Genomic DNA, 26,057 nt, shown 5'->3' with positions numbered 1-26,057 from the left:
CGGTGTCACGGCTAGCGATATAAAATCTGGAACATAGCTGTTATTGCAACTAGTGCGGCAGGTGCATTTTTGGGAAGACTTAAAGGTGCTTCAAAATGAAAAAGAGATAGCGGCATCCAGTGCCCTTGCCTCATCCTCTCCCTTCTTGGATAAATTTGGTCCGTTGCGCGTAGCCGGGCGGCTAAAAAATTCGTCGTTGGATTTTGATAGTCAGCATCAAATTATCCATCCAAGAAGCCATCCAGTTACGCTGGCTATAATTGTTGACTTCCATGAGCGAAATTTACATACGGGACCTCGCGCACTGTTGGCAATTATTAGGTCCCAATATTGGCCAATTGGGGGGAGAAAAACCGTGACGAAGGCAATACACAAATGCATCCAATGCTTCCGGACTAAGCCTCGGCTGTTGGAGCACATTATGGCTGATCCCCCGGAGCAAAGAGTTAGTGGCTCCCAGGTCTTCGGAGTCACTGGTGTGGATTTTTGTGGACCGTTCTATTATAAGCCGGAAGTGCGTAATAAGGCTCCAGTAAAATGTTACATTAGCATTTTCATTTGTTTTGCTACCAAAGCCTGGAGCTTGTAAAGGATCTGTCCACAATGTCTTTTTTGCAGGCTTTGGCCGAAAGCCTCAACATATTTGGTCTGACAACGCAACCAACTTTGTTGGAGCCAAAAACGAGCTAAAGGAGCTGCGCCGATTATTTCTAAGCGAAAAGCATCAGCGGGCACTGCTGGAGTTTTGCTCTATGGAATCCATCGAATGGCATTTTATTCCTCCTCGATCTCCGCATTTCGGTGGTCTGTGGGAAGCGGCTGTTAAAACCGCAAAGCACCATTTTTACCGAGCTGTCGGATCTGCAGTTCTTGGATTCGAGGAGCTGCGAACGCTGCTATGCCATATTGGGGCTGTTATAAATTCACGACCCTTATTGTCTCTTTCAGAAAATCCTGCAGACCTTGATGTTCTGACCCAAGCTCATTTTTTAACTGGTGGTCCGTCAGTCAGCTTTATCGAGCCTGATGTCACAAAGTTTAACTTCAACCGGTTGGACAGCTGGCAGCGCGTGTCTTTCCTGCAGCAGTCTTTCTGGTCCCGATGGAAGGAGGAGTACCTAAGCCTCCGGTCCTGCCTTGGCCACGAACGATGTGGTGCTAGTAAAGGACGAGAATCTACCTCCGATGAAATGGCCGCTTGCGAGAATAATGGAGTTAATCCCTGGTCGGGATGGTATCTTTCGAGTGGCGGTGATAAAAGCCTCATCTGGAATTACCAAGCGAGCAGTGACTAAGCTGTGCCTTTTGCCCCTTAAGGATGAAGTTGGAGTAGAAGCCCAAACTGGGGGGAGAATGTCGGGTCAAGCAGCAAGCAACTAATTTAAACACAACAATTAATTAGTAACTGATGTTTTGCTAATCGCAAGCCGACTCTCTTTCGGCCGCTCGGCTTTGCTAATTCGGCGTTATAGTTAGCGAGCATCCGCTCAGCCTACTCTGCAAGGTTGGCGCCACTCCCGTTCATCTCCTTACTGCGCTTGCGCAGTCCTCATAAATCCTCATAAATCCTAATTTCATATGCTATTTCATATATATGAAAAAAGTTATAACGTTGAACCTAATTAAATTCTGATTTTTTATTTACGGCATTGAAAACGCTCAATGACCAAACACAGATGATGTAAAGCTTTGTCTTCAGTACAAATCCATCTCTGCCCAATGCAGTCTTCAGTCTGACCTTGATAACTTTCAAAAATGGTGTTTAGCTAATGATCTAATACTTAATGGATCTAAATGCAAACATATGTCTTTTTATCGTTCTTGCCCTATGCAAGCTACTTATTCTATTAATGGGATTGCCTTAGAAAAATTAACCCAGGTTAATGATCTCGGCATCCTATTAGACATCAAACTTAAATTTGCCGACCATATTTCCTTAATGGTTAATAAGGCTAAAGGAGTCCTTGGTTTTATTAAAAGGTGGTCAAAAGAATTTAATGACCCCTATATAACCAAAAAACTATTCATTTCTTTGGTCCGTCCTATACTGGAGTACGGTTCATGTGTCTGGAGTCCCCAATATGGAGTACATAAGGACCGCATAGAATCCGTGCAAAAGAACTTTTTAATATTTGCACTTAGAGGTCTATACTGGGATGCAAATCTTCAGCTTCCATCCTACAGTAGCAGACTTTTACTTATAAACTTACCTAGCTTAACAAATCGTAGGACAATGCTCGGTGTAGTTTTTCTGCATAACCTTATTAACGGGGACGTAGATAGCCAGCATTTAATAACACGTTTAAAATTTAACATTCCTAATAGAAGGACTCGAAACCTTAGTCCTCTGTTCCTTAGCCATTGTAGTTCGACATATGCACTGCATGATCCTTTTAGGGTATTATGTTCGAACTACAATTGTCTCTACTCTATTACATCTCTTTCCAGTCCCTCTAATTAACAATATAGAATTTTAAACTATCTTACTAACTCCTCTTAGCTTAAAAAATTTCAAATAGCATAATATGTACTAACAAATCGTTTCTCGAGCGCCCCTCGGTCGTCTGGGCCTCTAAGCTTTATGATGAATACAGGAATGCTAGCTGATGCTCTTATTGATGCACAAGCCATTTCCAAGTTCTGAAAGACCGCGAAAAAAAAAAAAAAATTGCAATCGAACGATGCCTGAATGATAGGAGTAAACAAATTAAAATGGAGGTTTTGAGCAGTGGTGGGCAAACTCTCATTTTCCATAACACGCCTGCGGCTACGATAGGCTATGCCTATCCTTATCAGTGTTGCCAGAATTTCATGGACTCAAATAGCTAAAATGAAAAAATATGCTAGAATCAGCTAAAACAAACAATGCTAAACAAAATTGCTAAGTTATAGCAATTTTTGTGTTATTTTTAAATTGTTTTTATTAAAATAATGCAGAATTGTTGTCAATATCATCAATGGTGTCCTCGACCAAATACTTATATTTATTAGATTCTGATACAGTTTTTAAATATTTTGTTGCTAAAACAACACATCCCAATTCTTTTGGGTCCATATATGTAAATGAACATTCATTTTATAAGAATTTTAGTTATTAATGTAGCCTACTTTATGGCTAAAATAGCATTTAAAGGTTTTTAATGCATTCTATTTCTCATTTTATTTTGACTATCTGCACTTGGATAATTACGCGTTCTACCTCTGCGTTCGACCAAGGAAGACTCATAATTTTGAGTGCAAAGTGTGTTAACGGTGCGAATGTATTGACTGCTCCGGTATCGGTTCCTATTTACCTATATCTATCGGTACTATTTTAAAAGTGCCAAAACTAACCAAATCATTAAAAAGAATGCTAGCTTTCTAGCTAATAGCATTTCACAAAATCTTATAACTTTCGCAGTTTTAAATTAGCTAGATCTAGCAATAAAATAGCTAAAATGGCAACACTGATCCTTATTTACCCTAGAGCAAACGGCTAGATAGAGAACGCTAATCAGTCTATAATAAACTAAGTACGTACTATGACGGATACACCAAAGGATTGGAAAGTGACCTTACACAACCTACCATGGACGCAAAACTCACAGACGAACTATAATTCAGGTTTCAATCCATGGAATCTTATCTTTAATTTGTAAAACCAATATTGTGCAGAATCATTTTAGCGCTGCCATTTTTGCAGATCTTGATGCCCATTGTGATAAGGAACCTTAAACCAAACTTCGTAGCGAATCCGCCGAATATATAGCCCATGTATGAGCCATATCGAGCCCCATTTGCGAAAATAACGTAATGTATATGTATATATCCGGTTTTAACTTCCCGCAGAGTAATTCGGCATCAACTTCGGCTCCGCCCGAAGTAAGCTTTCCTTTCTTGTTATACCCTTGCAGAGGGTATTATAATTTTGTCCAAAAGTGTGCAACGCAGTGAAGGAGACATCTCCGACCCTATAAAGTATATATATTCTTGATCAGGATCACCTCCTGAGTTGATATGAGCATGTCCGTCTGTCTGTCCGTTTCTACGCGAACTAGTCTCTCAGTTTTAAAGCTATCGTCTTGAAACTTTAAAACCTTCTTTCCTCTGCACGCAGTATATAAGTCGGAACGGCTCGGATCGGCCGCAAATTTTACATGAGTGCTACTTTTGGCAAAATAATACGACATGCCAAATTTCATAAGGATCGGCCGACTATATCTTATAGCTGCCATATAACTGAACGATCGGAAATGGTATTTGGTAGAAATATCAACTTTCGTATTTTTGAAGATAGAAGCTTGGGACTTTTTTTTAGATTTTTTATTATAATTAATTGGTTTTATTATGATGTAATCATAAGGATCGGCCAACTATATCCGATGTTTGCGATATTATCCGGTTTTAACTGCAAGGGCATATCAACTTCGGCTCCGCCCGAAGTTAGCTTTGCTTTCTTGTTTTTTTTTTGTTTTTGTTTTCTTGTCCGAGCGCAAAAGTATGGAAACAAAATTTTTCCATACTGTTAATGTTTAAACTTTCAAGTTTAGTTAAACTGTGGTTAGAAGAGATGAGCACCGGGTATAATATAGTCAAGAATCTCGACTATAGCCGTCCTTTCTTGTATTATTTAAATTTAATAAGTCCATATACATTGATAAATTTATTAAATATTTAATTATTTACTTTTATTCCAGAAACACTTTCACCGAACTTCCCTACTAATCAAGGCATTTAATCATAAATTTCGTCTAGACCTTGAGCTTAACTCGTAAGTAACTCGTTAACTCGTATTTACAATAGTCTAACATTTATGTCTAACTAACCATGCCCTGCCACGCTTTGCTGTGTCAATGCACGAATTGCGAGAACCTAAGTATAAGTTTATATGGGTAATTCTCCAGAAAGGTCAACCACAACCAAAAAATTCAAAACGAATGAAAGTATGTTTTTTCAGATATTTATATAGAAAATAATCAGACAAAATATATAGAATATAAAATCGCATTAAGAATTGTCTTAAATTTAAAAGAAAAAAAACAATAGTTGGTATGTAATTGATATTTTAAATTTTAATTAATTTTCTAATATTATTATTGTGTTTGCGTTTAATTATATAGGACTTGTTATACATTTTTTAATTACCAGAAAGGTGTAATGGTGTCACCTTTTTTAAGTTTGTTATCTATGGAGGCTGGATATTCTAAAACAATAGAAGAAGGCGTGAGCAATGAGCGGAATGCTAACTTTGGGCGGAGCCGAAGTTGATATACCCTTGCAGTTATAAACGGATATATATAGCAAAAATCGGATATATTTTTCCAATCATTATTGGAATATGATAATGTAACCAATTTGTTACAATACAAAATCTTACGAAAAAAGCCCCATGCGCTTCTATCTTCAAAAATACTCAAAAGTTGCTATTTTAACTAAACACTATACCACTATATGCAAGTTATAAGATTTAGTCGGCCGATCGTAATAAAATTTGTAATGAAATGAATGAATCAACTGACCAAAAATAAAATCTGTACAAAGTTTCAAGTTGCAGAGGATAATATAGTTTTGGTCACAAGTGTGCAACGCAGTGAACGAGACATCTTCGACCATATAAGGTATATACATATATTCTTCATCAGAATCACCTCCGGAATTGATATGAGCATGCCTGTCTGTCTGCCTGTTCCTACGCGAACTATTCTCTCAATTTTAAAGCTATTGACTTGAAACTTTCAACGCACCCTTCTTTCCTTTGCACGCAATATATTATTCGGATCGGCCGACTGTATCCTATAGCTGTTTTTTAAGTTAGAGAATTCGAATTTTGTACGAATGCTATTTTAAGCATTTTAAAATGATACAGTTTTTCATACTGGCCAAGAAAATTGTGTCGTTGATCAGGAACGGTGACAACTTTCATGTTGTTCCGCTTATCAAAGGGTATATCCATGTAACAAAGGTGCAAACCAAGTCTGAAGAGCACTTCCGAATCGTGTCCAAATATCTGGACACTGTACAGAAAAACTATTACATGTACAAGCCGAAAAGCAGTAAGGGCCTACAAGTGGTAGTAAAGGGAATCAAACCCGATGTTACCGCCGCGGAAATAAAAACCGCCTTTAAAGAAAAGAGCTTCGCCGCCAAGAATGTTATTAACATTCTAAATAAAGATAAAAAGTCACAACCCCTCTTCAAGGTCAATCTCGAGCCAGAAAGCAGGTCGCTGAAGAAGAACGAAGTCCACCCAATCTACAACCTGCAATATCTTTTGCATCGGAAACTCACTGTTGAAGAGCCACATAAACGCAACGGCCCAGTGCAATGCACTAATTGTCAAGAGTATGGAAACACCAGGTCTTACTGCACACTTCGGGCTGTCTGTGTAGTCTGCGGGGACGCCCACAACTCCGCTTACTGCACTACAAACAAGGACAGTATCGTGAAGAAATGTGGAAACTGCGGAGGCAACCATACGGAAAACTATAGAGGATGTTTGGTGTAAAAGGAGTTAAAGAGTCGCATGCGTCAAGCGACCGCCACGCGCAACCAAAATCCACAGAATGCGTACATTGCGTCAAAAACTACGCCAGACTACTTCTTCGCCAAAGCTGCGAAATCCTCATTCGGTCCATTCTAAACACCACCAACGGCTTCTCCTATGCCGATGCTCTACGATCTGGAAGGGAAATTCTAATTCAGCCTAACTCCCAAAGCGCCAAACAGGCCCCACAACAGCCACACAGCAAAACGGAAACTATGATGCTTACCCTCCAACAAAGTATGATGGAGCTTATGTCATTCATGAAAACGACCATGCAAACGCTTGTTCAAAACCAGAATATGGTGATACAGCTGCTTGTAGCACAACAGTCTAAATAATCTATGCAGGCTCTACGAATATCAATTTGGAACGCCAACGGTGCCTCAAGGCATAAACTAGAATTGTCATAATTCTTGACCGAAAACGATATTGACGTTATGCTACTGGTGGAAACACATCTTACAAGCAAATACAACTTTCAAATAAAAGGCTACACGGCGGGAAATGGGAAAGCCCACGGCGGAACTGGAGTTCTAATCAGAGAACGAATTAAACACCATTTTCACAAAAGGTTTGCAACAAACTTCTCGCAGGCCATATCGATACAAATTCAGTCAAGCTACGGAATCCTTTCATTCGCTGCCGTTTACTGCCCTCCTCGTTTCTCAATCTCGGAAAGACAATTTATGGACTTCTACAATTCACTTGGGGATCGTTTAATAGCCGCAGGAGACTACAACGCCAAACATACGCGTTGGGTATCACGTCAGGTGACTCCCAAAGAAAGGCAATTGTACAATGCAATTATAAATGTGAGAAATAAACTGGACTACCTTTATCCTGGAAGTCCCACATACTGGCAGACAGACTCACGAAAGCTCCCAGACATTATTGATTTTGCAGTGACAAATAACATACCTCGCAATCTAATAAGTGCCAAAACAGTCTTTTGGCAGGGACACCACGAGCGCCCTGGAAGAAGTACTCGTTGTGGCAGCTAAAATCTCTACTCATGGGAAAGAAGTAGACCGAAACAAATACTTCAAATCTAATCAGCAAATCGAACAGCTCGTGCGAGAAAAGAGGCGCACGCGACCGAGGGGCGCTCGAGAAACGATTTGTTAGTACATATTATGCTATTTGAAATTTGTTAAGCTAAGAGGATTTAGTAAGGAAATTTAAAATACTATATTTTAAATTAGAGGGACAGGAAAGAGAGGTAGTAGAGTAGAGATTATTGTCGTTCGAACATAATACACTAAAAGGGTCATGCAGTGCATATGTCGAACTACAATGGCTAAGGAACAGAGGACTAAAGTTTCGAGTCCTTCCATTAGGAATGTTAAATTTTAAACGTGTTAGTAAATGCTGGCTATCTACATCCCCGTTAATAAGGTTATGCAGAAAAACTACACCGAGCATTGTCCTATGATTTGTTAAGCTAGGTAAGTTTTTAAGTAAAAGTCTGCTACTGTAGGATGGGAGCTGAAGATTTGCATCCCAGTATAGACCTCTAAGTGCAAATATTAAAAAGTTCTTTTGTACGGATTCTATGCGGTCCTTATGTACTCCATATTGGGGACTCCAGACACATGAACCGTACTCTAGTATAGGACGGACCAAAGAAATGAATAATGTTTTTATTATATAGGGGTCATTAAATTCTTTTGACAACCTTTTCATAAAACCAAGGACTCCTTTAGCCTTATTAACCATTAAGGAAATATGGTCGGCAAATTTAAGTTTGATATCTAAAAGGATGCCGAGATCATTAACCTGGGTTAATTTTTCTAAGGCAATTCCATTAATAGAATAAGTAGCTTGCATAGGGCTAGAACGATAAAAAAACATATGCTTGCATTTGGATCCATTAAGTATTAGATCATTAGCTAAACACCATTTTTGAAAGTTATCAAGTTCAGACTAAAGACTGCATTGGGCAGAGATGGATTTGTACTGAAGACAAAGCTTTACATCATCTGCATACATAAGAACTAGAGAGTTCGTTAAAGCAGGGGGCAAGTCGTTTATAAAAAGCGTAAATAATAACGGGCCAAGATGACTTCCTTGAGGGACGCCGGATGTGGCACGGACCAGACGGGACTGTATGTTTTTAAATAAGACTCTTTGTGTCCTTCCATCTAGGTAGCTGGAGATCCACATTAAGAGGTCTTTAGGAAAACCCAGCATATTCAGTTTACTCAACAAGAGTGAGTGATTAACTGAATCAAATGCTTTGCTGAAGTCTGTGTAAATTACATCGGTTTGATATCCCTTACAAAAGCCATCAATGACAAAGGATGTCAACTCCAATAAGTTTGTGGTGGTGGAGTGACGCTTAATAAAGCCATGCTAACAAGGAGTGATAATCGAAGAGCAAAGGTGTTGCAAATCGCGAATAAATGGGTTTTACCCTTAAAAGACCAGATAATAAGTTGTTCTCAGAAAAAAGAGGACAGAAAATAAGATTAGCTGCTTGAATGTTATATGCGTAAGGCTGATCTGTCAAATTAGGCGGAGAATAGGTAGTTTGAAAAAATTCTGCGAATAGATCGGCAATAGCCTGATCAGAGGTCGCAGAGGAATTTTCAACCGTGAGCAGGGATACGTGAAAAAGATACGTGTTTACGCTTAGTGTTTACAAAATTATAAAACTGCTTGATCCTGAGTAAATTGTATCCGGCAGCGGTCAATATAATTCCTATAACATTTCGCGATATGCACGGTAAACAACGCTTTAAAGAAGCAACCCGATCACTCGACTAGGCTCTTCACCAAGAGGAAGAAAATGCACAGCGGAGGTACATCCAGAATCTCTCGCCAACAAGCACAAAGTACCCCCTGTGGAGGGCCCACCCAAATCTTAGCGCCCCAATTGAAACGACCTCCCCGATAAGAAACTCTTCGGGATGCTGGGCTAGCAGTGACGAAGACCGAGCTGAAACATTCGCCACACATCTCCAAAGTGTCTTCCAGCCAAACCCAGCCTCAAATTCATTCCTCCTGCCAGTAATTCAGCCAGAGTCCTCCCCTCAGCCAGCCGCACCTTCATTCCGGCCGAACGAAATCGACAAAGTCATAAGAGGGCTAAAACCAAAAAAGGCTCCCGGTGGTGACCTATTGACCCCAAAGATGCTGATCGAACTTCCAAAATGCGCTATTGAGGTCGTCTGCAAACTATTTAATGGAATCATTAATCTTGGCAATTTCCCAAAAAAGTGGAAGAAATATATCATTATAATGATACCGAAGCCTGGAAAAGACCACACAATTCCGTCATCATACAGACCAATAAGCCTTCTATCTTGTTTTTCTATATTGTTTGTCTGAAATATTATCCCGGCAGGCAACAACCCAAATGGCTAATCATCGAATAGTAGTGGAAAGGTGGCTGTCCCACTGGCGCCGTAAAAAAAAAAAAGAAAAAAAGGGTATACATATAAAATTTACTCTTAATTGACAAACATGCCCTCCGCTTTTACTAAACGGTACGCAGATCCCTCAAGCTAACGACGTAACGTACCTTGGCGTTCACCTTGATAAACTACTTACCTGGCGAAGGCACATCGAATGCAAAAAGATGCACCTAAAACTGAAAACACTGGATCATAAACCCACGATCGCCACTGTGACTTGACTACACTACTGTACAATTCAGTCCTAAAGCCAATCTGGACGTATGGCTCTCAGCTGTGGAACGCGATCAGCAGCAATATAAACATCATACAGCGCGCACAATAAAAAATCTTGAGAAATAGAACTGGGGCACCTTGGTATGTTCGAAACGAAAATATCCACCAGGATCTGGGCATCCTCGCTGTAAAAGACGAAATCCAAAACCAAAAAGAGTCATACAAAGAAAAACTGCCTTCGCACCCAAATTTTCTCGCTCGGGAATTGACTCGGGTTTCTTTTTTCTAAAAAAAAAAATAATACGACACACCAAATTTTATAGGGATCGGCCGACTATATCCTATAGCTGTCATATAACTGAACAGTAGGAAATTACCCAACTTTCGTATTTTTAAAGATATAAACTTTACTTTAGGGTACTTTCCGTCCACATTGAAACGTGTCCAGGTAACTATGCTACCTAAGCCCGGGAAACCCGAAGCAAACCTTTCGTCCTACCGACCAATAAGTTTGTTACCAATGCTCTCCAAAATAATTGGACGAGTGTTTTTGAGCGGAGCACTGCCAGTATTGAACGAGGCAGGACTGATCCCTGACCACCAGTTTGGCTTCAGGCGGTGACACGGTACCCCAGAGCAGTGCCATCGCGTTGTGCAGTGCATCCTTGACGCATTTGAAACCAAGAAGTACTGCATGGCTGTCATGCTGGACGCGAAACAGGCGTTCGACCGAGTCTGGCATCCCGGTCTACTATATAAATTGGCCTTAATAAATTAATTAAAAATAAAAAATAATTTAATAAAATAATATATTAAATTTAATAATTTATTATTAAATAATAAAAAATAATAAATTTGTAAATTAATGGCCTAAATAATTAATAAATTAAAGACTTAAAGACCCCGACCATACTTCCACCGCCATCCTTACCACCGCCGATAGCGCCATGGGGGCAACCGAAACCACGCAATTGCAGCTTGACTTGCTCAGCGACTGGCAAAAGCGATGGAACATTGCCATCAATAATGAGAAGTCCACTGCCCCCACATTTTCTCTCTGCAAAGGAAACTGCCCTCCAATTAACCTCAACGGCTCCCCAATCCCACAGGAAGACAATCCCAAGTACCTGGGATTCACCCTAGACAGGAGGCTCACCAGGAGGCCCCATCCGATTGAGAAGAGGAAACAGGCTGATCAAAGACTTCGATCCTTCTACTGGCTCGAGGGTAGGAGATCGAAGCTGAGAACGTCCACGAAACTTCTCATTTACAAGGCCATAATACGCCCAATCTGGACATACGGCATACAGCTCTGGGGCACTGAGAGCAAGACGAATGTCCGAACTATACAAACGTTCGAAAACAGAGCCCTTCGAATCGCCACTGGTGCCCACGTCTATCATGACAATCGCACCATCCACGAGGTTCTCAATTTTCCTTGGGTCAAGGACGAGAACCAAAGAAGCAGCGCACGCTACATGCAGAGGCTTCATAATCACCCGAACCTGTTGGCCATCTCGCTGCTGGACAAAAGCGAGCAGCCCAGAAGACTAAAAAGGACGCACCCTCTGGACCTCCCCATGGATATCCTAACCATAATCTCCCAATCGGAAATTACCCAATTTTCGTGTTTTTAAAGATAGAAAGTTCCAACTTCGTACAGATTCTATTTTTGGTCAGTTTATCCGACATACCAAAATTACCATTACCAAATACCATAACGATCATCTGACTGTTTCTTATAGCTGGAATATAACTGAACGATCGGAAATGGTATTTGGTAAAAATACCAACTTTGGTGTTCTTGAAGATAGCAGCTTGGGTTTTTATTTTTATACCCAGCAGAGGGTATTAAAATTTTGTCCAAAAGTGTGCAACGCAGTGAAGGAGACATCTCCGACCCTATAAAGTATATATATTCTTGATATGAGTATGTCCGTCTGTCTGTCCGTTTTTACGCGAACTAGTCTTTTAGTTTTAAAGCTAGCGACTTGAAACTTTGCACACACCCTTATTTCCTTTGCACGCAGTATATAAGTTGGAACGGCCCGGATCGGCCGACTATATCCTATAGCTTCCATATAACTAGACGATCTGAAATGGTTTTTGGTAAAAATACCAACTTTTGTATTTTTTGAAGATAGAAGCTTGATACTTTGTTTGAGCTTTATTTTTTATAAATTGGTTATATGATGATATTCTCATAAGGAGCGGCCAACTATATCCGATGTTTGCGATATATATCCGGTTTTAACTGCAAGGGTATATCAACTTCGGCTCCGCCCGAAGTTACCTTTCCTTTCTTGTTCTACATAACCTCATCAATGGTGATGTATATAGCCAGCATTTTCTAACACGCTTTAATTTAAATATTCCCAATATGTAGAAGGACTAGAAACTTTAGTCCTCTATTCCTTAGCCATTGTAGTTTGACATACGCACAACACGACCCTATTGGGGTCTTATGTATGAACTAAAATGGTCTCTACCCCATCATTTCTCTTTCAAATCCATCAAATTTGAAATCAAGTATTTTGCTAGCTCGTGCACCAATCAAAATCAATTTCCAAAATTCTAAAAGTTCGCAAAAAAAAAAAAAAATAAATAAATAAATAAATTTTAAGTTAAATTCAATAATAAGTAATAAATATAATTAATTTCCTTTTTTAATTCGTTAATATTCTATCGATCTTCCTTTTTCTAAATAGGCAACTCTTATCACCTAACATACAACAGAAACATTATCACGTCGGTGGATACCTCGTGGATGGGAATCGACATGTAAGTTATGCGTTTTTTTTCACAATAAATATTTTTTTTTACTCTGTTAGAAATTTTTAAAAATGATTTTTGGTTGCAAATTCATTTTTTTTTTTTCAATCAGCTGTTGTATTGCTGGTTTTAGATGGCGTCGCCTACTCGTCGATTTAAAGTATTAAAAAATATTTAAAACAAGAAAGCAAAGCTAACTTCGGGCGGAGCCGAAGTTGATATACCCTTGCAGCTAAAACCGGATATATATCGCAAACATCGGATATAGTTGGCCGATCCTTATGATTACATCATAATAAAACCAATTAATTACAATAAAAAATCTAAAAAAAAGTTCCAAGCTTCTATCTTCAAAAATACGAAAGTTGATATTTCTACCAAAAACCATTCCCGATCGTACAGTTATACGTCAGCTATAAGATATAATCAACCGATCTTTATGAAATTTGGTAGATCGGAGTAACTGACCAAAAATAGAATGTGTACCAAGTGCCAGCTTTCTATCATCAAAAACACGAAAGTTGGGTCATTTCCGATCGTTCAGTTATATGGCAGCTATAGGATATAGTCGGATGATCCTTATGAAATTTGGCATGTCGTAATATTTTGTCAAAAATAGCTCTCATGTCAAATTTGAACTCTCTAACTCTAAAAAAACCAAAGTTATACCATTTCCGATCAATCAGTTATATGGCAGCTATAGGATATAGTTGGCCGATCCCGGCCGTTCCGACTTATATACTGCGTGCAAAGGAAAGAAGAGTGTGTGCAAAGTTTCAAGTCGATAGCTTTAAAACTGAGAGACTAGTTCGCGTAGAAACAGACAGACAGACGGACAGACGGACATGCTCATATCAACTCAGGAGGTGATCCTGATCAAGAATATATATACTTTATAGGGTCGGAGATGTCTCCTTCACTGCGTTGCACACTTTTGGAAAAAATTATAATACCCTCTGCAAGGGTATAAAAATGAATGTACAAAAAAAAAAACAAATGTAGTTAATTCAATAAACTTTCTTTTGAGAGTTATTTTGTAGCGTCGCACATTATTATACCCTACCCTATTATTATAGCATAGCAAAATAATATGACATGCCAAATTTCATTAGGATCGGCCGACTATATCCTATAGCTGCCATATAACTGAACGATCGGAAATGACCCAACTTTCGTGTTTTTGATGATAGAAAGCTGGCACTTGGTACACACTCTATTTTTGGTCAGTTAATCCGACCTACAAAATTTCATTAGGATCGGTTGACTATATCTTATAGCTGACATATAACTGAACGATCGGAAATGGTATTTGGTAGAAATATTAAATTTCGTATTTTTGAAGATAGAAGCTTGGGACTTTTTTTTAGATTTTTTATTGTAATTAATTGGTTTTATTATGATGTAATCATAAGGATCGGCCAACTATATCCGATGTTTGCGATATATATCCGGTTTTAGCTGCAAGGGTATATCAACTTCGGCTCCGCCCGAAGTTAGCTTTGCTTTCTTGTTTTTACTTAATGTTGAAGAGCTTTAGTTCGACGTTTTTCCATAGATAGTAAATGATTAATGGTTCCAAATTGAAGATTTTTAGCTTTTCGAAGTTTTTTACAACATTTAGACGCGATAGACCTCTTCGTAAAGGAGAAGAAGTTATTATCTTTGTAGACTCCGATTTCGCTTGTAAAGAGGTAAAACTACATGAACTTTGCGACATCAAATTTCTTTTCATCAAAATACTCTTTGTGTCTTTAATACGCCAGAATTTGATTATACCTGACTTCAATATTTCAGGATTTCAGGTTTTAATAGATCCCATTATTTGACACACCCTAAATGGTGGGCGTGTTTTATATGTCGTCAACCAGCAGAAAGGGGTTTTTAAGCCTTGAAGATGAAGGATTGGACATGAATTATTTAAGTTGATTGACGGATTTAACTGTTTCAGAATCACAAAATTACACAAAACACTACTGAATTGAAGAAATGTCATACAACAGAAAACTTTTTGCCATATTGCAAAATATAGAGTGGTATTTACCGCTACTGCTATTTAAAATATCAAAAATATTTTTTATTTTATAAATTTAAAAAAACTAACTATTCAAAAACATGTATTAAACAATAATTCGGCTGTAACTACTGATGTAGTCGAGTTTCCCGACTATATTATACCCAGTAATCATCTCTTCCACCCACACTTACCTAACCAACCCAAACTTTAAATATAGTTTAAACTTTAAACATATGGATTCTCAAAAAAAAAGGCGTGGTGCATTTTTTACGCTTTGGAAAAAAAACCAAACAAATTCCTTCTTCTAACCCCTACGCCCATACTACCCATTGCCATTGTCATTCAGTTGGCAAACCCAATAATAAGTCTATAACTCCTCTAAAAACTTTCCGATTGATCAAAATTTTAATTTGTAGGTAAGGATTAGGCATTGGGAAAGTTTGGCATCAGAACGTTTTCCAAAAATTTATTTGGAGATATTGTCCGCTGAACCGTTTTTTATTACTTGTTCTTACATTCCACCGTGGTGGTACGTACGACCACGTACGCGCACTTGTCTGCAATTCAGTTTGTTTCTAATTTTATGTCCGATATTGACCTGCTTGTAGTACTTGGTGACTTTAATATTTCGCTCCAGCCCGCTTTGTTTTCCATCAGAAATGACCATTGAAGGTCGCAGTCGGACAACACGAGATTTCTTAAATAATACCCGCACTCTTTTTGGACTTGGCTCTGTTATTTTGGTAGCCCGACAACCGCGATCGGTCCAAAATCTCGAAAGCGGTTTTTTGGAGGGCAGGGCTTGAGATGTGTCTGGGATCAGTGCTCCGAAGCTGTCACAGAAGCCCGGGAACAGCATTCTTGCGTAATCGAACATTTGAATGGAATTCTGAAATCATACGACTCTACTTTTTAACCTTATTTTTTAGCTGTTCAAGAAGTACTCTTTTGAAGCTGGTAGCCAGAAAGAGAGCAGCAGCCTAAAAGTGAGGCGTCTCACGAGGTTTCTGTGGCAAGGCCTCTTTGTAGCTTCTGATTTGCTTGTCGGAAAATATCAACGCATTGTCAGCAATCGGACGTGCAGGCAGGCGCGCTGCCTTTTATTGCCATTTTTGCCCCTTCGCCGTTGCCTGATTGATGTTGACAAAAAAACGTCATTTGCAAAGACAACTTTCTCTAGGCAGCTGAGCTCCGTTTTTCTGGGAGTTCCGACTCCCAGTCCCAGTGCCAGTCGCATTCGCAATTCCATTCCATTCCATATAGATAAAGCAGAGGCAAGTCGTCGCCCACAGTCATTAACAGCATTCGCATAATTGGCCGCCCCGGCCAAAGATACTTTTCAATTTTGAAGTCCTCAGTGTTCAGTCTTTGGGCTCTGGAGTTGGTTTCATCGAACCACATAACAATCCCTGGGTGCAGCCGTCTTACGTCTCAATTTCCTATCGCCACTTTGTCAATATCTATAATTAAAATCGTTTGAGAACACACGCAAACGCAAAAGCGAGCCGTGCCCGGACTTATCAGATTTTCGAATCGCAAAAGGCAATATTTATACACGATTTGACGCTAAAAGCTTGATTGATGCATTGAGCTTACTTAGCCCGCTGACGAGCGCCAATTAATGACCGCTTAAACGGGAAACCTCTACATGGCTAGGCAGTCAGCCACTCAGCCTCTCAGCCCGACGAGCTGGCCAAGTCCATGTAAAATTATGGAAAATCTGTGAAAAAGCCAGCGCTAATTGATGCAGGAAATGCGACGCGTTTCAATTTGGGCATGTTTGACATATCCGTAGGTCAAATCAACCATGTTAGAAATTCGTTAGGTCGGCTTCTATACTTATGTTTTGTATCTGATCCTGATGGTACCACTCTCTCCAAAGCTTTGCCCCTCTCAACCCCAGAGGATCCATATCACCCCACGCTTTAGGTTTCAATCGAAACCATTTCTGGTATCGATCAGAAGTTTCCATGGTTGGTAAATAAGACTCGCTGTTTCCCTAAAGCTGATTTTCGTAAACTTAATAGACCTATCAATATATTTGATTGGTCCTATATTCTGGCATGCACTGATGCGAATGTCACCTTAGAAATTAACCTTAGAATTTTACCATATTTTAAATACATATTTTGACTCATGTGTGCCATTGAAATATCCATCCGCCCATCCATCCGCCTTATTTTACAAGGTGCCTCACTAACCTAAAAAATACTAAAAATAGGCTCTTACTTAAATATAAAAAAAAACCTGCAGTAGCAGACTATTGAGCTCGCGGTCCGGCTGAGAGAGTCCGGTTGCATGTTTGCACTGCTGCAGGAGCCATACATTGGCAGCGGGACGAAGGATGTGCTGCCCGATGGAATGAGGATGTACACCGACCGGAGAGGAAAAGCAGCCATCCTCGTGGATCACCAGGATGTCATCTGTATGCCGATGGAGCCCCTCACCACCGATTATGGCGTATGCGTGAGCGTAAAAGGGAGTTTTGGCTCAATCTTCCTTTGCTCCGTGTACTGCCAGTACGAAGCCGAGCTAGAACCGTACCTCAGGTACATGGATGTGGTCCTGTTGCAGGCCAACAATACCCCCGCAATCCTGGGGGGTACTCGACGCGAACGCAGTGTCCCCCATGTGGTTTAGCAAACTCCCTCGGAACCCCAGGGGAAACGCTAACCTCAGACGGGGTGAGCTGCTGTCTGAGTGGATGCTGGAGAATGAGACCGTTGCTCTCAACCAGCCTAGCTCGGTGTTCACGTTCGATACCTATCACGCGCATAGTGATATCGACGTTACAATTGCCAACGATGCAGCATCGATGTGGGCCACATTCGAGTGGAGAGTGGACGAGTGGGACTTGTGTGATCATAACATGATCACAGTTGTGGCAACACCAACTACCCCAAGCACAGTTGAGAGCCTAGCTCCTGTGCCGTCCTGGAACATCTCCAATGCTCGTTGGCAATTGTTCGAACAGGAGATGGTGAGACGCGCAGCCGATATTCCGGAAGACTTCTCACAGTCGCCGTTGGACCAGCAAGTTTCGACCCTGCGCAGCATGGTGCACGATGTGTGCGACCTTGCGCTGGGAAGAAGGACGCCGAGATCGCCTAGGAGAAGGAAGCCAGGTTGGTGGACCGCCAGCCTGAACACGGTGAGACAGTCAGGAGACTTCGCCGCCGGCTTCAAAACGCTCGTCGTCGTGGTGACGATGATGCGACTGAGCTTCTTGTGGTCGCGCTGAGGCAAGCCTCAGCCGAGTGCAAAAAGCTCATCCTAAGGGCGAAGGAGGAGAGCTGGAGACGCTTCGTGGGAGAGAACGCACATGATCCATGGGGGCGCGTCTACAAGATCTGCCGAGGACGCAGAAAGTGCACGGAGATTGGGTGCCTTCGCATTGATGGCGAGCTGGTCACCGATTGGGGTGACTGTGCGCGTGTGCTCCTCCGTAACTTTTTCCCAGTTGCGGAGTCCGATGCACCGATTGCCGGAGCGGAGGATGTCCCACCGGCCCTCGAGGAAGTAGAGGTTGATGCTTGTGTCGCCAGGTTGAAGAGCAGACGCTCTCCCGGCATGGACGGCATCACAGGCACTATCTGCAAAGCAGTGTGGCGCGCCGTACCTTAGCACCTAATGGCGCTATATTCCCGATGCATCCAGTCGGGTTACTTCCCCCGAGAGTGGAAGTGTCCACGTGTAGTGGCGCTGCTCAAGGGGCCCGATAAGGACAGGTGCGAACCCTCGTCGTACCGTGGGATATGCCTGTTGCCGGTATTTGGCAAGGTGCTCGAGGCCATCATGGTCAATCGTGTGAGAGAAGTTCTTCCGGAAGGATACAGATGGCAGTTCGGATTCCGCCAAGGACGATGCGTCGAAGATGCCTGGAGGCATGTGATGAGCAGTGTCGCCGCCAGCCCGGCGAGATACGTGCTCGGAATCTTCGTCGACTTCAAAGGAGCGTTCGACAATGTTGAATGGAGTGCTGCGCTGCGCCGGCTCGCCGACTTGGGATGCCGAGAGTTGAGCTTGTGGCAGAGCTTTTTTTCAGACAGGAGCGCAGAGATCCGAAGCAGTTCTGGCGCCGTGTCGGTTCCAGTAACTAGAGGCTGCCCGCAGGGATCCATTAGTGGCCCATTCATTTGGGATCTGCTGATGGACGTCCTGCTGCGGCGCCTCCAGCCATACTGCGCTTTTAGCGCGTATGCGGATGACCTGCTGCTCTTCGTCGAGGGCAAATCTCGAGCCGTGCTGGAGGAAAAAGGAGCGCAACTGATGTCTATCGTTGAAGCGTGGGGTACGGAAATCGGTGTTACCATTTCCACCAGCAAGACGGTGATAATCCTGCTGCATTATCATTGGCGCGTGTGCTGCGAGTCGACTGGGGATTCAGTCCTCGGGCCAGGCGGACCATTTATGCCGGACTCATGGTGCCCTGTGCACTATTTGGTGCCTCGGTGTGGTATGTCTTTACGACGCGGCGAGTTGTAGCCAGGAGGCTACTCCTCTCCTGCCAGAGGCTTATCCTTTTAGGATGCCTTCCGGTATGCCGAACAGTGTCAACCCTGGCACTGCAGGTGCTTGCTGGAGCCCCGCCTCTTGACTTGGTTGCTATGAAAATAGGAATCAAGTACAAGTTGAAGCGTGGATACCCGTTGGAGGGGAACGACTGGCTCTACGGCGAACACATTTCAGGTCTGAGCTGGGCGCAAAAAGTCGCGCGCATCGAAGGATGCCTCCTGTCGGACTGGCAGAGCAGGTGGGATGACGCTGGTTCGCCCGGTCGGGTGACCAACAGATTCATCCCGGACGTCTCGTCCGTATATGAGAATCCAGACTTTGGATTCTCGATGCGCGCTGGCTTTTTCCTGACAGGGCATGGGTCGTTCAATGCATTTCTGCATAGACGAGCTCTTAGCGATACTGCCGCATGCTCATGTGGCGATCCTAATGAGGATTGGGAGCACATTTTATGTGTCTGCCCCCTCTATGCAGACTTGCGAGACCTCGATGGACTCGGTCTGCAGCATGTTGGCGGAACCTGGACGTTTGGAAGGATTCTGGAGAGCGACGACAGGATGAGGAAGCTGGAGCAGTTTGCTGAGGAGGTGTTCCGGAGGAGGAGGGGTCTTTAGACCCACTTCTCGTTGCCGTGTGGCTAGCGGCGAAGAATTCTACCACAGTTCGCCATAGCTTGTCGTAGGAGGCGACTAACATGGCAGGGCCCCCCATCCGAGCTTGTCGGAGCTAAAGGGGTGGGTCACCGAGCCCACAAACTTCGGTGCCACGGGTTGGATAGTGTGTCCAAGACACTACCATTGAGGTAGGCCCCCTTGTGGGAGTATCGTGGTGGCTGTGGTTGATACCCATATCGCGGGTAGAGTTCTCGGACTCGACGTGGAGTTGCGTTATACAACTCGGGTGCTGTGACCCATAGATCAGCAGAGGTGATAGATACACTTCGCCACTTATCCAGAGGGAGTATGTTGCCCGGCAAGCACATACTTGAAAGGTACCAGGCTGGTCGCTATGTACATAGCTATAGCTTCTAGTCTGGGGCGCTGGCAGGCGTACCATCCGTGCCCATGCACTATATACCTCTTGTGGGTATATTCGAGTGCCGTGGTCGTAATCCCTTCAGTGTGGAACACGCCACGTAAAACAAGTTCGGAGAGATCCGAGACCCTCATGCAGTAGTATAGATTTTTCAAGATATCTACTAGTTCGGTTACAGAAATTATATTCGCCGCTGCCGGATACAAGTTACTCAGGATCCGAAGCAGTTTTATAGTTTTGTAAACACAAAGCGTAAACACGTATCTTTTTCACCCCTTCTTACGTTTGAAAATTCCTCTGCGACCTCTGATCAGGCCATTGCCGATCTATTCGCAGAATTTTTTCAAACAACTTATTCTCTGCCTAATTTGACAGATCAGCCTTACGCATACAACATTAGGTTTTTTTACCTTTTCTCTCTTCACAAAGGCAACACAAATTACTTTGTACTCTTTGATTTCCATCACCAATGCATTTAATTTTTTTTACCCTTTTTTACAAATGAGTTGCTTTATTCGGACTTGGCGGACTGGAGAGTCGCCAAGGTCGAGGAGGCGGTAGGACTGCGGAGGCAGGTCGTCCTCACAATCAACGAGGAGACCGTGAAAGCCCTGGAAAGGTCGGAGCACCGGTTAAAGTATGGATTTGAGCAGGTGACGGTCCGTATTTATAAATCCGATGCGAAGAGCAAACCAGGAGGTATCGGGCTGGAGGCAGACGCGCAAGAGCCAGACTTACAGGGGCCGACCGAAGAGGGGCACCCGGAAGAAATGTCAGATGAGGATGAAGACATCCTAATAGGGTACACCTCAGAGGAGAGCGACTTGGCAAGGGCACTTAGTGGAGTTGGAATGGAGGAGGAGCTCCTCTCTGCTGAGCTCCAAAACGGAGGCAAAAGTGACTGTGGTGGAGAATTAAAAGAATGTCCCTGACAATCTTGCAGCTAAACCTCCATAACAGTAAAGCGGCGTCAGCTGCCCTCCTACTCCACCTCGCCGAGAGTGGAGCTGATATGGCCCTCATCCAGGAACCCTGGATCCTTTGAAACAGGATTCTTGGGTTAGGCGCGTCGGAGTTTAGGCTCTGCAAAGCCGAAACAACAGGTAAAAGAACCTTAATCTCTTTTTGCTACCCAATTTCAGCAATGACGTAGCCGCAGCCATAGAGAGCCCAAATGGCCCTCTAAGGGTGTGTTCGGCGTATATGGGCCTCGACCAGGAACTACTCCCCCCGCACCCGCTACTCAAACAGCTGGTGGAAGACAGCAGGAAGCATAAGATCCACCTGAACATACGTTGCGATGCCACCATCATCAGTGGGGAAGCACTGACACGAACGAGAGGAGTGAGTCAATCTTCGATTTTATCCTAGGCTCCAATCTTCTGGTGGGAAACAGGGGTACAGAACCCACATTCATAGTCAAGAACAGAAGGGAAGTACTTGACTTCTTGAGTACTTGATCAGCCACCACATTAATCTTACCATCAACCTAGATGATATCTCGGAATCACAGCATGCGTAAAGGAAGGGCCGATCCAAGGAGATGGCACTCTATGAGATCACTACTGTCGTCGAAAAGACGAATTCATAGATACGTCAGAAGAGGCACTTCGCAAGGAGGTGTACTCTCACCCCTACTGTGGAACGTGACGGTTAATAGCCTACTAAGAACCCTAGAAGGTGGTGGTTGCAAAGTTATTGCTTATGCGGATGATGTCGCAATTGCCTTCTCTGGAGAATTTCCCCAGACTCTATGTGACCGGACGGACAAACTTAGGGTCCTCTCAACATGGGCAGTTAGGAATTGATTAGGTGTAAACCCATCCAAAACCGAGCTTGTCTTCTTCACCAGGAAGTACAAAATACCAATTTTAAGGCTTCCAAAACTATCAGAAGAAACACTCTCCCTCAGCGGTAGCGCCAAGTACCTAGGGATTACGCTAGACAGGAAACTCGACTGGAAGTCAAACACTATAGATAGAGCTAACAACGCAACAATCGCGCTCTAACATGCCAAAAAGCCATTGGCCCTAAATGGGGAATGTCCCCAAAGATAGTCAGATGGCTCTACACAGCGCACTATGGGCAAAAATCGTTTTTTTGGCATCAATTCTAATTTTGAAGATAGAGGCTTGAAACGTGCAGATATGTCTTAAATATTATGCTTGAATTTCGGATTTTTTTTTGCAATTTGACCACGCCTTCCATTCCGCCTTCTTAAAGCTATGGGCAAATAGTCTTTGATTTTAGGCATAAAGTCTGATTCCTAGAATATTTATAATAGACGAGTAAAACTTTCAACATTTAATTGTAATTGAATTTCATATATATTTTCTATCTATTATCTATCTATCTATTAATCTATAGTATCTAGAGTATTTATTTATTTTAAGGGAATTATAGATGTTACAAATAGTGAATTATTAAAGGCGGCTGGCTTATTCGAGCTAAATCGCTGTTTATATAAACTTTTCCCGGTTGACCCATCAAACCCATAGCTGGCAATTAGTTTACACTGCGTAATGTGTAATTGAGAAATTACTTCTTCTTGAATTTCCAATATGCGGTCAGCAGTATGATTTAATAAATCTTGAAGCGATACTTTTGCCTTTGTTTCGGAATTTCAATAAGCGCAGAATACGGTGGATAGATATCGCATCCATGCTGCTTAGATATGGCTTTAATGTTAATGTATTGTTGTTTTTTTAGCCCATTTTCTATTAAAAAGGCTAAGGCCTTTTCAGGACTTATTTTTATACCCTTGCAGAGGGTATTATAATTTTGTCCAAAAGTGTGCAACGCAGTGAAGGAGACATCTCCGACCCTATAAAGTATATATATTCTTGATCAGGATCACCTCCTGAGTTGATATGAGCATGTCTGTCTGTCCGTCTGTCTGTTTCTACGCAAACTAGTCTCTCAGTTTTAAAGCTATCGACTTGAAACTTTGCACACACCCTTTTTTCCTTTGCACGCAGTATATAAGTCGGAACGGCCGGGATCGGCCGACTATATCCTATAGCTGCCATATATCTGATTGATCGGAAATGGTATAACTTTGGTAATTTTAGAGTTAGAGAGTTCAAAATTGACATGAGAGCTATTTTTGGCAAAATAATACGACATGCCAAATTTCATAAGGCCGACTATATCTTATAGCTGCCATATAACTGAACGATCGGAAATGACCCAACTTTCGTGTTTTTGATGATAGAAAGCTGGCACTTGGTACACATTTTATTTGGTCAGTTTATCCGATCTACCAAATTTCATAACGATCGGTTGACTATATCTTATAGCTGACATATAACTGAACGATCGGAAATGGTATTTGGTAGAAATATCAACTTTCGTATTTTTGAAGATAGAAGCTTGGGACTTTTTTTTAGATTTTTTATTGTAATTAATTGGTTTTAATATCATGTAATCATAAGGATCGGCCAACTATATCCGATGTTTGCGATATATATCCGGTTTTAGCTGCAAGGGTATATCAACTTCGGCTCCGCCCGAAGTTAGCTTTGCTTTCTTGTTACAACAGCATTCTGCTTAGGGCTCTTTACATTTCCGCTAATATTTTCGTTTCGTAGCAAAATTTCACTATCGAATTGTTTGGTTTCTTTTGCCGAAACTGAAGCCGCATGCAACAATAATGGCACCGAATTTTCGTTTTCTTTGGCCAGTTCAGATGCTAATTTTCGTATCAGTTTTGGTCCTGCCTCAGCATACGTCAAGAATTTTCGACCCCGTTTATCATGGGTCACGTCCTTTTCCATTACACCAATTTTTATACCCTTGCAGAGTGTATTATAATTTTGGTCAAAAATGTGCAACGCAGTAAAGGAGACATCTCCGACCTTATAAAGTATATATATTCTTGATAAGGATCGCCTCCTGAGTTGATATGCGCATGTCCGTCTGTCCGTCTGTCTGTCTGTTTCTACGCGAACTAGTCTTTCAGTTTTAAAGCTATCGTCTTAAACCTTTGCATACACCCTTTTTTCTTTTGCACGCAGTATATAAGTTGGAACGGCCGGGATCGGCCGACTATATCTTATAGCTGCCATATAACTGATTGATCGGAAATGACCCAACTTTCGTGTTTTTTGAAGTTAGAAAGCTGGACCTTAGTACTGATTATATTTTTGGTCAGATAATCCGACCTACTCAATTTCATAAGGATCGGCCGACTATATCCTATAGCTGCCATATAACTGAACGATCGGAAATGTTTTTTAGTAGAAATACCAACTTTGGTATTTTTGAAGATAGAAGTTTGGGACTTTTTTTAAATTTTATATTATAATAAATTGGGTTATATTATCATATTCTAATAAGGATCGGCCAACTATATCCGATGTTTGCGATATATATCCGGTTTTAACTGCAAGGGTATATCAACTTCGGCTCCGCCCGAAGTTAGCTTTTCATTCTTGTTAAACTTGACGCGAGCCACTGTGAATGTTTTGATTTGAAGCGATCTAGATTTCGGTTGCATTTCGCCAATTTCTTATTAAGAAAACAAAAAAACTGCTTCAGTTTTTGTTTAATCAATTTGCACTGAGCGTTTAAATCGATTTCGCCCTTATTTTCCATTATAAAGTTATATATTGGAGCTTGTTGCCGATTATTGTCATTCCATACATCAAGCAACGTTGAATGGCAAAACTCAAGTGCAACTGCATCATATCAAATTATTGCCAAATGGAACAAAAAGGAACCAAAAAACCTTTATGTTATTAGGTTCAGATAATATCAGTTGTTAAGTTTCAACAAAGATTATAAAGTACATAGATGGGACATCTCATACAAAGATAAATTTTCTATGGCGGGTTCCAGCAGTGGAACCCGCTGGAACAAACGGGTTCCATTGCGCGACAAGTTAAGTTTTAGAAATTTTTCGCGCGACAAAGAATGAGGAATAGCCGAGTGGTAGAGTGCTTGGCTGGTGTGCAAAGTTAAACGAGTTCAAACCAGGCTCGGGAAGTCCATTTTTTTTAGATTTTAAATCTATTTATATTATATTTTTATTATTTTAATGTATTTTTCTAAATTTAAAATCCAATAAAAAAAAATACAAAATTGTAAAATCACCTTAACATCGTCTCAGTTCGTAGTGGAACCCGCTGTAAAAATGTCTATAAGTGCGGGTTCTACGGTATTTTGGCAGGCCGCGTCGTGGAACCCGCTCTCAAATGTTTTTATTTTTTCCGTCGTGGATCCCGCTATATAATGAAAACATTTGAGAGCGGGTTCTACGACAAACGGCTGGCAGATGAGAGATGGAAAGAGAGAATTCTATTTTTAGATCGTAACATCTTTGGAACGATGAAAGTTTGAAACGTTGTAACCGAACCAATGTGAGAGTAAAGAGATCAGATATATCTTTTACTATCCTTACTCGTCAACTCTGTTTTTGGTATAGATTCTAGCGCCTCCTTTAACACCAATTTTAAGTATCATAAAATCAACTTCGAGGGTAGCCTAGATGGATAGTGCGTGGTCCTTATTCATGGGGTCCTGGGTTCGACTTCATTAGCGGGGGGCAGTTGTTTCGATTTTGATA

The 26,057-nt window shown here is 41.7% G+C and overlaps 1 protein-coding gene across 13 annotated transcripts in view; it reads left to right on the top strand.

Annotated features, from left to right (window-relative positions):
- Window positions 1–26,057, top strand: part of mmd (disintegrin and metalloproteinase domain-containing protein mind-meld) — a 747,894-nt gene that overhangs the window by 363,263 nt on the left and 358,574 nt on the right. For all 13 annotated transcript variants that reach the window (XR_011443137.1, XR_011443136.1, XM_070281095.1 and 10 more), the window contains exons 8-9: window positions 4,677–4,750; window positions 12,864–12,936. Coding sequence is in view for 11 of the 13 variants with exons in the window: in XM_070281095.1 (XP_070137196.1) it covers window positions 4,677–4,750; window positions 12,864–12,936 (147 nt within the window). In the remaining 2 variants the exon portion in view is untranslated. The remainder of the gene's footprint in view (window positions 1–4,676; window positions 4,751–12,863; window positions 12,937–26,057) is intronic.

The sequence above is a fragment of the Drosophila bipectinata genome, chromosome XL (assembly GCF_030179905.1).
Source record: "Drosophila bipectinata strain 14024-0381.07 chromosome XL, DbipHiC1v2, whole genome shotgun sequence".
NCBI lineage: Eukaryota > Metazoa > Arthropoda > Insecta > Diptera > Drosophilidae > Drosophila > Drosophila bipectinata.
Note: the sequence above shows the minus strand (reverse complement) of the source record. Positions and strands in the feature narration are given on the sequence as shown.